The sequence below is a fragment of the Populus trichocarpa genome, chromosome 2 (assembly GCF_000002775.5).
Source record: "Populus trichocarpa isolate Nisqually-1 chromosome 2, P.trichocarpa_v4.1, whole genome shotgun sequence".
Lineage (NCBI taxonomy): Eukaryota > Viridiplantae > Streptophyta > Magnoliopsida > Malpighiales > Salicaceae > Populus > Populus trichocarpa.
In genome coordinates, this window is record NC_037286.2 from 24,271,433 (window position 1) to 24,284,180 (window position 12,748).

The 12,748-nt window shown below is 34.3% G+C and overlaps 3 protein-coding genes, 1 long non-coding RNA gene and 1 pseudogene across 5 annotated transcripts; 3 read left to right on the forward strand and 2 right to left on the reverse strand.

Annotated features, from left to right (window-relative positions):
- Window positions 1-248: 248 nt before the first annotated feature.
- Window positions 249-1,554, forward strand: LOC7471200 (photosystem I reaction center subunit IV A, chloroplastic). 2 transcript variants are annotated; one of them, XM_002301796.4, is made up of 3 exons: window positions 249-733; window positions 1,188-1,253; window positions 1,337-1,554. In XM_002301796.4, the coding sequence occupies exons 1-3, from the start codon at window positions 482-484 to the stop codon at window positions 1,439-1,441; spliced, it is 423 nt and encodes a 140-aa protein (XP_002301832.1). In that variant the 5' UTR covers window positions 249-481; the 3' UTR covers window positions 1,442-1,554. The 2 variants fall into 2 exon arrangements, with proteins under 2 accessions (XP_002301832.1, XP_006386900.1); XM_006386838.3 differs by having other exon boundaries at window positions 309-733; window positions 1,188-1,554.
- Window positions 457-1,191, reverse strand: LOC127905016 (uncharacterized). The gene is made up of 2 exons (XR_008058612.1): window positions 1,026-1,191; window positions 457-843 (listed from the first exon to the last, which is right to left on the reverse strand). It is a non-coding gene; the product is annotated as an uncharacterized LOC127905016 (long non-coding RNA).
- Window positions 1,555-3,211: 1,657 nt separating the features above from the next.
- Window positions 3,212-6,018, forward strand: LOC18096563 (glutathione transferase GST 23-like; annotated as a pseudogene).
- Window positions 6,019-6,063: 45 nt separating this feature from the next.
- On the forward strand, window positions 6,064-7,417 carry LOC7459527 (probable glutathione S-transferase). Its single transcript, XM_024596260.2, has 2 exons — window positions 6,064-6,395; window positions 6,477-7,417. Exons 1-2 carry the CDS (start codon window positions 6,087-6,089, stop codon window positions 6,864-6,866), a joined length of 699 nt encoding a protein of 232 aa, XP_024452028.2. The 5' UTR covers window positions 6,064-6,086; the 3' UTR covers window positions 6,867-7,417.
- LOC7459528 (monothiol glutaredoxin-S10) lies at window positions 7,290-10,227 on the reverse strand. The gene is made up of 5 exons (XM_006386840.3): window positions 9,730-10,227; window positions 9,554-9,627; window positions 9,183-9,257; window positions 8,066-8,092; window positions 7,290-7,653 (listed from the first exon to the last, which is right to left on the reverse strand). Exons 1-5 carry the CDS (start codon window positions 10,032-10,034, stop codon window positions 7,577-7,579), a joined length of 558 nt encoding a protein of 185 aa, XP_006386902.1. The 5' UTR covers window positions 10,035-10,227; the 3' UTR covers window positions 7,290-7,576.
- Window positions 10,228-12,748: the final 2,521 nt, after the last annotated feature.

Below are 12,748 nucleotides of genomic sequence, written 5' to 3' on the forward strand. Positions count from 1 at the left end.
ACTGTTAAAACTACCACAGTACAAAACAAACTATAAATCATATAAGTTTTTATCTGGATTCCTATCAAACCGGATAAGAATCTAATGAAACCGAATATGGTATGACCTAAATCTCATTATGCAAATGTCATTTTTTTTTAATTCCAGAAATTCCTTTTCCAGTTCTAAAAAGATGGAATAGAAAAGGGGCCCGAGTGGATAGGCTACTCAAGGGAGCCCATCGTCCGAATTACAGAAGGGAAGACATGTAATCACATTATCCAAAGGAAAGGGATATGGTGCATAAGTGGCAGCAGCCTAGTGGAGGAAAAGATTGAAATTAGTTTCCAAGATGAGATAATTCTGTCCAAAAAAACTAAGAAATTCACTTCATTAATTCCACGCCTCTCAATCTCCACTTCCTTGTCTTCTGCTCAACCAGAGTATTTGGTTGCCACACTTCATCTATCATCAGAGAAAGAGAGACAGGCGCACAGACAACATGGCTAGCTGCAACATGGCATCAGCTGCATCAGGATTTGCGTTGGCACCAACTGTTGCAACCAATACAAACTCAACTTCTAAGCCCACCATGTTGTTTTTCTCTTCAAAGAACAACAACAAGAACTATTCGAGGCTTGTCGTAAGGTCAGCTGAAGAGGGTGCATCACCACCTGCTGCCACCACAGAACCAGCTGTAGCTGAAGCTCCAAAACCTAAGCCACCACCTATTGGACCCAAGAGAGGAACCAAGGTCAGTTATCAAACGTTTCCAGTTCCTATACTTTTGATAGCTAAAATATGTGTCGAGGTATCCGGGAACCAGGACTCTCTCTATTCTTCCATGTTATATCTCAATTGCTGCTGCTAAAATCGAATTCAGAAAGCCACAAAACATTAGTGTCAGTTGAACTACAAGCACCTGTTTTTCTCTTATTCGCTTGAAAAATACCAAATTTACAGTGTTAGTAGCATCATAAAGAAGTCTCACTGACAAAGTACATCAAATTGTGAATTGCTAGAATGAGTTCAGTCTCAAGGGCTACCTCCACTGAAAACAACCATGCTTTTGGTCTTGATCATCTAAGATGTTAAATTGGGGTTTTGAATTCCCTTCTCATTGCTTAGATTCGGACTTAGCTGTGACAAGCAAACAGTTAGTTGTAAGTAAAAATAGTCGTTACATTTCTGATCCAGTCACACTACAGGTGAAGATACTGAGGAAGGAATCCTACTGGTTCAATGGCGTTGGATCCGTAGTAGCTGTTGATCAGGTAATACCATCTCTCTCCTCCCTGACCTTTTTTTATCTAATTTTTTTTGTCATGGTTATTTACTATGGATTTGGATCGGACAGGACCCCAGGAGCCGCTACCCGGTGGTGGTTCGATTCAACAAGGTTAATTATGCAAATGTATCTACAAACAACTACGCCTTGGATGAAATCGAAGAAGTAAAATGAGAGTGATGTTTGTGCATTGTAGTTTTGGTTTTCTTATTACTTATCCTACTCTCTACCTTAAAGCTTTGTATGTTTCATGAATGTGTATCATACTCCACCTCTGTGATTCTCTATTCTTCCTTGTTATATCTCAATTGCTGCTGCTCAAATCAAGTTCAGAAAGCCACAAAACGTTAGCCCTTATGTTGCACCAACTGGCTAAAATTTGTACCGACTTTCTGACCACAATGGAGGCACAATCTCTATCCTGCTTTTCCGAAAGAGGGTAGAGTTGATAATTCTACAAATCTGGTTAAATTGTATGGTAGAGGTGATAAAATGTGGAAATTTGAGTCAGCAAGCAGCTTCATGACACAATCTGTGATGTTTCTTGAAGAAAACAAGGCCTCGTAATCATTCAGAAATCATCATAGGAAGAAACTCGATGAATGATATGATGTGTGCTGAAATCGGAAAATCTTGTAGACTCGTAGTGCTTTTAGATTCTTTGTTTCCCTCTGTTATGTCAGTACAACGTACATATGAGCAGCGATGAAAACCAGAATCCCGAAATGCAAAAAACCCTTAAGCTTATGCAGGCATCGATGCCATCACTTCCAATTTATTGGTCGAGGCCATAAGCTTCTTACATATTGTTGGGCAGCGAGTCAATCTGGAAATGTATGCGGCACTATGTGAAATGAAAATCCTGACAGATGTACTGTCCAGCCCTGTGGAAAAAGAATGAACTTGTGGAATCCATAGAACAAATTAGTAATGGTGGTGAGTTGTGACAAGTCCAGAATTTGCAGAAGAAAGATCAGCGAGGTCAACTGCAGCAATTTGGTTTAAGTAAAAGAAAAGGAAAAAAAGGTTAGACCTAAATTTTGCTTGGTTTTAAGAGGTGAGGAGAACAATATGTCAAGGATTCAACAGAAAATTGCTTCTAGGCAAGGACATGTGATAAAAATAGATTTTGCAGTAGAAAAATGTATGAACCAATAGCATCGACATTCACCAGCAATAAGTGCTCTCCTGCTCTAGTTCATTATTTTTTGCAGGGGTAATCAATTATTTTGTTATGTAAGTATTGCTGTAAGCATGGAGATAATGTATTCCACAGTAAATGATGATCAGCTAACCCGCAGTTTCTGGAAAAATAGAACTATTTAAAGAACTCTTCCATCCATGCCATCAAGAAGACCTGACCGCATTCCCTTTGCTGGTGGCAGTTGGGCGACAAAAGCATTCCAAGGAGGATAACCAACACCACTTCTATGGACACGGCCATCCATACGTAGAGACAAATACCTGCAGGACAGAACTTACTCAGAAAATGAAGATTTATAATGCAAGCACCATCCTAACTTCTATATACAAATAAAGGGAAAACAGAATATTAAGGATCACACAAATAGAAAGAACATCACAGCAAATAGAAAGGAAACAGTCGCACGAGATACAGATTTTACTTGGTTCAGCTATGTCTATGTCCACAAGCGGAGAGGAGAAAATTTCACTATAATCAGAGCAATGCAAGTTTGGAGAACTTTCAACAAGTGCACTTGATTGTCTCTGCATACAACAGATTGTCCTTTTGTTTCGCCACAAACACGCACACACACTCGTATACTACATTACAGAAGAACTGATTTCTTAAAGCATGCTTCACATTCTCATAACCATCTGACATAGTGCAATGTAAAGATATTCATGCCGTGAGAAGAAACTGATTTGCAAGAGTTAATCCTTGCATTTTCTTGCACTAGAAAAAGTTGAGCGAATGGAAGAATGCATACACGGGAGATTCAGGGGAGATGCCAGCCAGCTTCTTCTGTTCATCTAACTAGCTGCAATTTGATATGCATGGAATCAGAACGAGAGAGAACAAAACTTGAAAACAACAAAGAAACATTTTTCTGGCATGATTTCTTACTGAGACCATAGAGAACAAAATTTGATTTCAAGGTATTATGGGCTCTGACACTAAAAGGTGTAAAATATGAGTACATTCAAGAGGATTTACTCTACAAGAGCGATTTGCTTTTCAAGTATGGTCCAGTCTACAAAAAGGTCCCAGTGCTTGTGCATTGCGAGAAACCCATCACAGAATCACCTGTTATTCTTGAGTGCATTGAGGAGATATGGCCGCACAATCCTTTGCTTCCACAAGACCCTTATGAGAAAGCCATGAATGGCACGGTTCTGGATTAAGTTTTGAGAGGACAAGGTGATGATTGTATTTGTATGCTCCTACGTTCCAGAAATCCCTTTTGTTATTTTATTTATTTCTCTGCAATTTGAGCACAAAACATACATGTATTTGTATGCTCCTGTGTTCCAGAAATCCCTTTTGTTTATTTTATTTATTTCTCTGCAATTTGAGTACAAAACATACATGCATATGCTTTCATTCAGAACCCATGAAAATTTGCATCTAGAAGCTTCAGAAACATATTTGCATCTAGAAGCTTCAGAAACATATACCTTTCGTTCTTTAAAAAGATGTGTTATGACATGCAGAGCCCAACTTTCATGGCATTTTTCGTTGCTGTTGGAGAAGAGCAAGAGAAGGCGAAGAGGCCAGGAAATTACTGAATTTCTTGGAAGAACGGGGCCATGGTATCAAGAAGTGTTGGGTTATCTATCAATGATACGCAACATAAACAATAAAACATAATTATTTGAGATTTTTTAGGATATTGTTAGATAAATTTAAAGTTTTTTTTTTATGTATTTATTATTTGAAAATTTGATTTTCTTTGATTTTGAATAATTCTTTAAAAGCTGGGTTATTCCAAACTACAAGCGTTTAATTTTCTAGTTTCCAATAATAATCCACACGAACCACTAGTAAAAAATCTTCTAAGTTCCTATTTAGAAGAGTGAAATTGTTATGCCTAGAGTGCTAGCTTTTTATTCTATAATTTACGTAGTTTTTCTGTCTAACAGACAACAACTAAAAATAAAAGACATAACTTACTATTTATAAGAAAATTCAAAAACCCTTATATATTAGTAAAATATCAATTTGTCCCTTAAATAATATCCATATATTAATTCATGATAATTTTAGAAATTAATTAACTCAATCAAATTCTTATTTGATTTTTTTAAGTCTAGAAATATAATTCATATATTAATTATATTCTAGTCCTTAATTTCTAAAATATATTTTAATAAAGTTATACTTAATTAAATCATCCTAGTTTAACTTCTGACTAATGGTTTTTAATGTGTGTGATCCATTAGATTTCTAAAATGTTGACTCAAATATAAATTATAATTATAATTAAATAGAATTAAATAAATTAAATAATTTAATTTGTTATCAATTCAACAATTTATTAATTTATATTTGAAGTTCAGGTGTATCGTATAACAACATGTCATGATCCCTAACTATTAGAAAAGTCAATGGTGATTTGACTTAATCTTTAAGTAACCGGTTTCTCAGTACAGTTAATATCATTTTATCAATAATATTCCAATTTAATATTAAAACATAAAGTATGTTTGCCATATTAAATTATGTTTGTTCTCTATATAATAATCATTGATCGTTTGAATAAGATTTGAAACTCTTTTTAAATCTCATTCCACCTTGACCAATGATTTATCAGTCAATGCTATTTTAAAACAGACGAAATATTTTTTCTAATTCACACAGGGTGATGAATCCTCTCTTGATCACTCAATTACCTTCATATAATTCATGCTATACCCAATGTCTGTCCATTCGTTACATCGATTAAGATAATAAGTAATAAACTCAAAGCATAACATTCTCTATATAAGATAAATTAGTGGTCTCAAGTCTAAGGATTACTTACACAATTGTCACATGAGCCTTTACATAGATATAAGTAATCTTTCCATATGGAATTCCTATGCGGGTCAGTTTAGTGTACATGTGTTATGACAATCACTTATATATTAGTTCTAGATATCCCTTAGACCTTAACTTATGAGAACAATTGTTTCTTTTCATAATGAAAAAAAAACATAATATATATCAGTCTCTACAACTCTAATAAATATCTAGTATTTAAGGGAGTATCAACCAAGAACATTTTAGAAATAATGTTTTGATGCAATATAAATCCTATAATTATAACAACTTCATAATTTTCTTTACAAAATATTTTTATCCCATGAATATTATATTTACTCTAGATTCATAAATTAAATATTAGATTCATTACTCTAATATTATATAAATATTAAAAATAAATCAAACTTTTATTAATAATTAATATGTATTTATATTAATATAATAATATCATGTCTAACCAATTAATTTACTACATGACATATTAACCTAGCAATTAAATCTTTGGTGGCAATGAAATTGGATTGGTAGACTTGGCCTTTGGGTGGCTTGCATGGTGGCTTGAAGTCAATGAAGAAACCGTTTATCTTCTCTTGGAGGGCCAAAAGTCAAGAGTTTTCTGTATTATAAGATTATCAAGTCAAAAGCAAACTTTTCTGAACACTTATAGGTTAAATTTTATAATCTGGTCAAGCAAAATGGAGTTGTTAGTCAAAGCAGCCTGCGAGGGGAAAATTTAAATAATTCTTTGAATCAGGAAACGTAATTCCCAAGCAAAATCATCCTACCTGACCACTATAAACTGAGGTGGGGAAGGCAGCATCCTAGCAAAATATGGAAGAAGTGAAGCTACTAGGAGCTTGGCCTAGTACATTCAGTTACAGAGTTCTTTGGGCTCTGAAACTCAAGGGAGTAAGTTATGAATTTGTAGAAGAGAATCTCTCCAACAAAAGTGAGTTGCTTCTACAGTATAACCCAGTTCACAAAAAGATCCCAGTGTTAATCCATGGTGGAAAGCCAATAGCAGAGTCCACTATCATTCTTGAGTACATAGAAGAGACATGGCCACAGAATCCCTTGCTCTCAGAAGATCCTTATGAGAGAGCTATGGCTAGATTCTGGACCAAGTTTGGAGAGGACAAGGTATATATATACTTCCTTTACTGATCTAAAGTCTCTTTTTCTTTACTTGTCTGTAATTCTGTACATGTTCGTGTGCTATAGAGCCCAACGTTTTTTGCCTTCTTTCAAACTGTTGGAGAGGAACAAGAGAAGGCAACAAAAGAATTCAAAGAACTGCTAGGAATCATAGAAGAGCTTGGCCTTGGTGACAAGAAATTTTTTGGGGGTGACAAAGTTGGAATGACTGACATAGCCTTTGGATGGATAGCTGGCTGGCTTCAACCCATGGAGGAAGCAGTTGGTGTCAAGCTGCTGGAACCTGGTAGCTTCCCTCGTTTACATCTATGGACTCAGAATTTCAAGGAAGTTGCCGTCATCAAAGAGAACCTTCCTGATTATGATGAAATGTTGGCCTATTTCAAAAGTCTAAGGCAGATGTTTATGGCACTAGCAAAATCAGAGACCATTATTTGTATTTTTCCACCAAGATGAATGCTTCTAGTAATGACGATTGAAAACATCCATCGCAGGAAACATCATATATTAAATTTATGTATGATTACAGAAAAGAGTTTATTTAACTTCAATTATAAGCTCTTATGCCTTGTGTATAGCCCACTTCGTTTCAGCCAGTTTGAGGTGAGATCAGAATGAAAAGTTACCATTGCAAGAGCAAGAGCAAGAGCAAGAGCCCTAAACATGATTGCAACTACCACTTCGAAACTAGAGAGCTTCTCCTTGAGATGTAATGTCCTGAGTTGATGGACGCTAATGCACTCCAATGCCACATTTCAGCGTCACACATCCACAGCCAGCGGAAAACCGTTCTTACATCCACAGCCTCTTGGTGGGTGCTCGTGGACAGCTGGGCTAAACGCAGGATTAATCCACTTAGCATTGAAACATCGCCACGAGTTTTGGCTAAACAAGGTTCACAGTGCATTTATGTAACAACTTTTGTGAATTCAATATACAGTTCAACGAAAGAGATCCATATGAATAACTTGAAATTAAATCTATGTCAATGAAGTAAAAAAAAAAAAGGCCATGAAGAAGCAGAGATGTGGTGTCGGGTATCTTCCGCAACAATCGAGGGTTGTGCTTGGGAATTGAATTCTTCATGGACAAATGACAAGGTTCTTCATAGACAAATGACAAGGTTCTTCATAGACAAATGAGTTCTTCATGGACAAATGGCAAGGCTAGCCCTGTGACTTTTTAGCATTAGCTTCTGACAACAGCGGTTCAAGTTCACCTTTACGGTATAGTTTCACAGTATCTGCGTGAGGACATAAACCAGACATCAGAGTCGAAACTTGGCCTGCCTTTCACATAGAATCATGACCACCAAGCGGACCTCAAAGAAAATATCAATGCCTACTTAAAGGAACTGAAAGTTCATTCAAATACCCAAATCTATAACACATCTACAATTAAGGTGAATGGTGTAGAAAATAAGCAGCTGATTCATTAACAGGAACATCAAATATATTTAATCAAAATCTTGGGAAGCTTGTGGACAGATGATATTCAGAGAAACACAGCTGATTTAGAGATTTTTAAGAATCTGTGGAGAAAAGACGGTTTGTTGACACTCAGGAACTATCTTATGAATCATTGGTATCCTTAACATGCAATCATAGTAAATTAATCGAACAAGAAAATTCATAAAACAACCGCAAATAATATACCTGTGCAGCCACCGATATGTTTGCCCCCTGATCATGTAGAAAAACAGAAATGTGAGCATCTGATAGCAGTGAAAATCGAATAAAAGGATAGAAACAATAGGGCCTAAAAAAAAAGGAATGGATAAACTTTTCATAGTTAGACAGGGAAAAAAACAGAAAGAGGAAGGAGTAATTCCCATGTTTCTTTTGACAACATAGAGGAAAATTTCTCAGGAGAAAGGTGTAGATCATCTAACTCTATATGCAAATAGAACCTTAGCTTAGAATGTATAATTTGACATAATAATGCAACTACAATATACTATTTCTTAAAACTATAAACGAAAGGAAACACATAACATTCTGGTTCATTTTCACTTTCTACCGAAAAAAAGGGATTCATTTTCCAGTCATGTTTTTGGGACAGGTGATTCAGAATTCACATTGACTTATAAATTTGTTCACTTTGCACCACTGCTAAGGTTTATACCAGCTAACCAAAATCTCCTACCATTTTATTTCCCACAGCACCTCAACTACCCTAAAGGAACAGTGAACTGTTTGCACATAAATCCAAATTTTCAGGTTTAAATATTCAAATTAGTCCATAATTAAGTAGATATCACCACAAACACTCAGATATTTGTTCGACGTTGAAGGCAGTAACCTCCATTGAAGTATAATAACAAGCTACACATGCTAGAACATAAGGAATTGTCATTGAAAAGAGCAGCAAGGCATGAATGAAGCCTTGCTATTACCAATCTGATTGAAACAACACAGATCCAAATCTCACAAGAAACATTTCTATGTCGGCCAATTATAATATGTTATAATAAGTTACGCATCAGCATGAACAAAGAACTTATTGCAGTGGAAATAAATTACAACACACTTCCGCACACACCAAACAAAATCATCTTGCTCTCATCAATTTCATTAACCACATCAGAAAGAATTGCTACACCTTTTTCACACGTCAACATAAACTTTCACTCCATTAATCCTAACAAAGAAGTACAAAGACAAACACCATGCTAGTTTCCTGAAATCTGCATAATCACTGAAAGCTACAAACAAACGAAATAGTCTTCCTCCTACTACTCAGTTAAAGAATAAAGAGCAAAGCACCACTAACCAATAAACACATTTGGAACAGTGTGTTGGCCTGTGAGCCTCTCTAATACTTTCTGTATCTGGGGTCCTTGAGCGCCTGTACAAAATTAAAAAATTCCATAAAAAAAAAAACAATTTTCACCAGTTCAAAACCTAATAACCTTATATCAAATTTCCCAGAAAAAGATCCAATGCATAAATGGAAAAAAAAATGTTAACTTTGTACTGTTAAAATTTGTAACAACTCAAATTATTTGGAAGAATCTAAAAATAGCCTAAATCATGAGTGAATAGCCTAAATCATGAGTGATCCTATCCAAGAACCAGCAGCACCTAATAAACAAGAAATCAAAGAAAAAAATATAAAGTAAAAGAGAAATGAACCAAACATACCTAATTCGTCCAATTCAACGACTAATGGATCCACATTTAGCCTCTTGAACAAAGACTTCACCTCAAAAGAATACCTTGAATTATACCCAAATGAAGAAACCATTAAAAACTCAGGCTTTCAAAAAAAAAAAACAATTGGAAAAAAATAAAAATTTAGTAAGAGATATAGAACTCACGAACACCAAGTTTTGGAGTAAACTACAACTGGGTTCTCAGCTACAGTCTTCTTGACGGCGTCTTCGAGCCTGGACCCAAAGGAAGAAGAAGGTGAGGAGGAGTCCGTAGCTCGAGCCGACATGGGTCTGTATCTTTTTGGCCCATTGATGCTAAGGATCCTGCTGCAGGTACTAGTTGTCTTAAGGCTGCTGCTGCTATTGTTGCTTAATGGGGTTGAGCAAATGGGGAGGCCACGAAGGGAAGAGAGAGTGCGAGAAGATTTGAGAGGAAGAGGAGGTGTGAGATTTGTGAGTGTGTCTGCCATTTTTTTTTTCTTGCAAGATGGATGGCTTAGCGTGAGCTTTTTGTTATGGATCAATACGTTAGCTGATGTTTGCTTTGCTTGGATTGCATTTCTCCTCTGGGTCCTTTCTCTTCATGTGTTTGTATTTATTGTTTGCTTTCTAGGATCTAAACCTAAGACGGAAAATGAACTCCCATCATCTAACTCCATAAACAGTCTTAAAGTACAGTTTTAAAACCTTAACTTGGAGTCAATTCGACACAATGGCTGGGTGAGTTAATTTTATTTTTAATTAAAATTTTAAAATGATATTATTTTAATTAAAAAATTAAAAATCAATCAATCAATTTTTTTTATTAATTTTTACCATAATTGATCAAGTTACGAGTTACTCAAGTTTTGATCAAATTTAAACAAGTCAATTCATTTTTTTTTAAATCAAATCAATTCAGATTCTAGATTAACTCGTATACTAGTACAGGTTTAAAATTATTATCTAAGAGAAACACATAAATTATACTCTATTGACTGAGAGTAAAGGCTTGAAAGGATTCGGGGAGAGTTTGATTGATCATTTGGGTGAAATTTCTTTTTGAATTAACATTTTTCTTATTATGTTAAACTAATAATAGGTTTAGACTGGCACCCATTATATTTTGTTTATTTTGATTTTAATTTATTAACTATGATATACCTAGATTAGAACTCTTTTACAACTATCATTATTGAAAATCCAACTTTTTAACTAATAAATTAACCCAAAAGACTACTAAAATAATTCTTTTAATCTCTCATACAACATTTTGATATAAAAATACTAGAAATTGATAAATAGCAACGAAAACATCTTAGCAATTACTGGTGGAATTACCGACAGAGTAAAAAATTCGTTAAAAACTTCATCGACAATTCCGTCTGAAATCTAACATGTCATGATTTATTGATGAAATTGACAACAAAATATTATGTTGACAAATGTAAATAAGTTATTACCGCTAGTTCCCTTTCCCTTCTTCTTTCTCCTGCCAACAAAAATACTAGCAGCCCCCCTTATTTCTCACAAATCTAGCCACTCCAACTCGCCATCGTCGATCTACATCTATATAAGTAGTGTCAGCATCCATCGTTGATTTTTTTGTGAAGTTTCGATACATAAAGTAACCAAACCGTCTATTTTTTTTTTGTAACTCATTTATGTTTCATGTTAATTTATTGAAATTTCTTGAAGTATTTGTAGTTTGTTTGTATATTTAAGTGTTTTACAACTTTTTTCTAGAAAAAATTATCATATTAATGTATGATTTGTAAGCTAGGATTTGAAAAAAAAAATTGAATTTTGTTATCATTTGATGAAATGAAATTTGATTTTGTAATTTAAATGTGTTATAATTGAAGAAATGATATGTTATTTTAATGGGTACCAATTATATTTTGTTAATTTGGGAAAAATAATTTTTATGGAATTGATAAAATTAATATTATTCTATATAGGTTTCATAAGCAATGAGTGATCGTTCTTGAATATATCAAGATTCACCTAAAAGATTGTATACGCAAGACTATCTTCAAAGGGTAGAGAGTTTTTATTAATTTTAAACTTTCTAAACCAAAGAATATTAGTATAGGTGAAATTAGATGTCCATGTATGAAGTGTAATAATAAAAAATCTCACTATAAAGATGTTGTGATGATGCATCTACTTAAAAAAGGGTTCATTGAGAAGTACTTATTTTGATATGCGCACGGAAAACCCTATGTTCCTCACGAAACCATGTTATAAAGGATGATTGGCTCAAAATTATAGTTCTAGCAACATACATGAGTTTGCGGATGATAATAGTAATCCTTATAGAAGTATGGTGATGGATGCAATGAGAATAAATTAAGGTTATTCAAGTGAAGATTCACGTAACATCTTTTTAGATGGACAACTAAATGTAGATATAGCTAGGTTTTTTAAATTTTTGAAAGACTCCGATGAACCATTATGGGATGAGTGCACAACTTACAATAAATTATTGGTCATTGCACGATCGTTTACCTTCAAGTCAGATTATAGGTCAAGTGAGGTTGATTATGATAGCAAAATTGAATGAGCTAAAAACATATTACTATAATGACATGAGCTGAAAGAGAACTTCTATGTTGCAAAATCCATGATGAAAACTCTTGGCCTAGAATACCAATATCAATATATGTCCAAACTTTTGCATGTTGTACTACAATGAATATATAAATTTTACCAAGTGTAAAACCTATCACCATGCTTGATATAAACCCAATAGTGATTGAGAAAGGACATTTGTCGCATATAAAAAACTAAGAAACTTTTCAATCACTCATAGATTGCAAAAGTTATTTATGTCTCCAAAACCTACTGAACACATAATATGTGTTATTCACATGATACAATAGATGGAGTTATGGTACACCCTTCTAAAGGTGAAGCTTGAAAATAGTTTAATAGTGTGCATCTTTAGTTTTTAATGGAACCATGGAATGTATGTATTGGCTTGTGTACAGATGGATTTAATCCATTTGGATTCTTTGTTGTACCCTATTCTTGTTAACCTGTCATACTAACAATTTACAACTTGCTCTTAGGGATGTGTTTGAAGCTGGAATTCATGTTCTTGTCTATGGTCATATTTGGTCTTTATAATCCAAGTAGGAATGTAGATGTTTGTCTTCAATTGTTGATTGATGAGTTAAATCAGTTATGATCAATCGGGTCG

Coding starts and splice junctions, on each gene's coding strand:
- LOC7471200 (XM_006386838.3), top strand. CDS start 482: ATGGCTAGCTGCAACATGGCATCAGCTGCATCAGGATTTGCGTTGGCA. Junction 734..1,187: donor GACCCAAGAGAGGAACCAAG/GTCAGTTATCAA, acceptor GTCACACTACAG/GTGAAGATACTGAGGAAGGA.
- LOC7459527 (XM_024596260.2), top strand. CDS start 6,087: ATGGAAGAAGTGAAGCTACTAGGAGCTTGGCCTAGTACATTCAGTTAC. Junction 6,396..6,476: donor CCAAGTTTGGAGAGGACAAG/GTATATATATAC, acceptor CGTGTGCTATAG/AGCCCAACGTTTTTTGCCTT.
- LOC7459528 (XM_006386840.3), bottom strand. CDS start 10,034: ATGGCAGACACACTCACAAATCTCACACCTCCTCTTCCTCTCAAATCT. Junction 8,093..9,182: donor TGTTCCAAATGTGTTTATTG/GTTAGTGGTGCT, acceptor CTACATGATCAG/GGGGCAAACATATCGGTGGC. Junction 7,654..8,065: donor ACATATCGGTGGCTGCACAG/GTATATTATTTG, acceptor GTCCTCACGCAG/ATACTGTGAAACTATACCGT.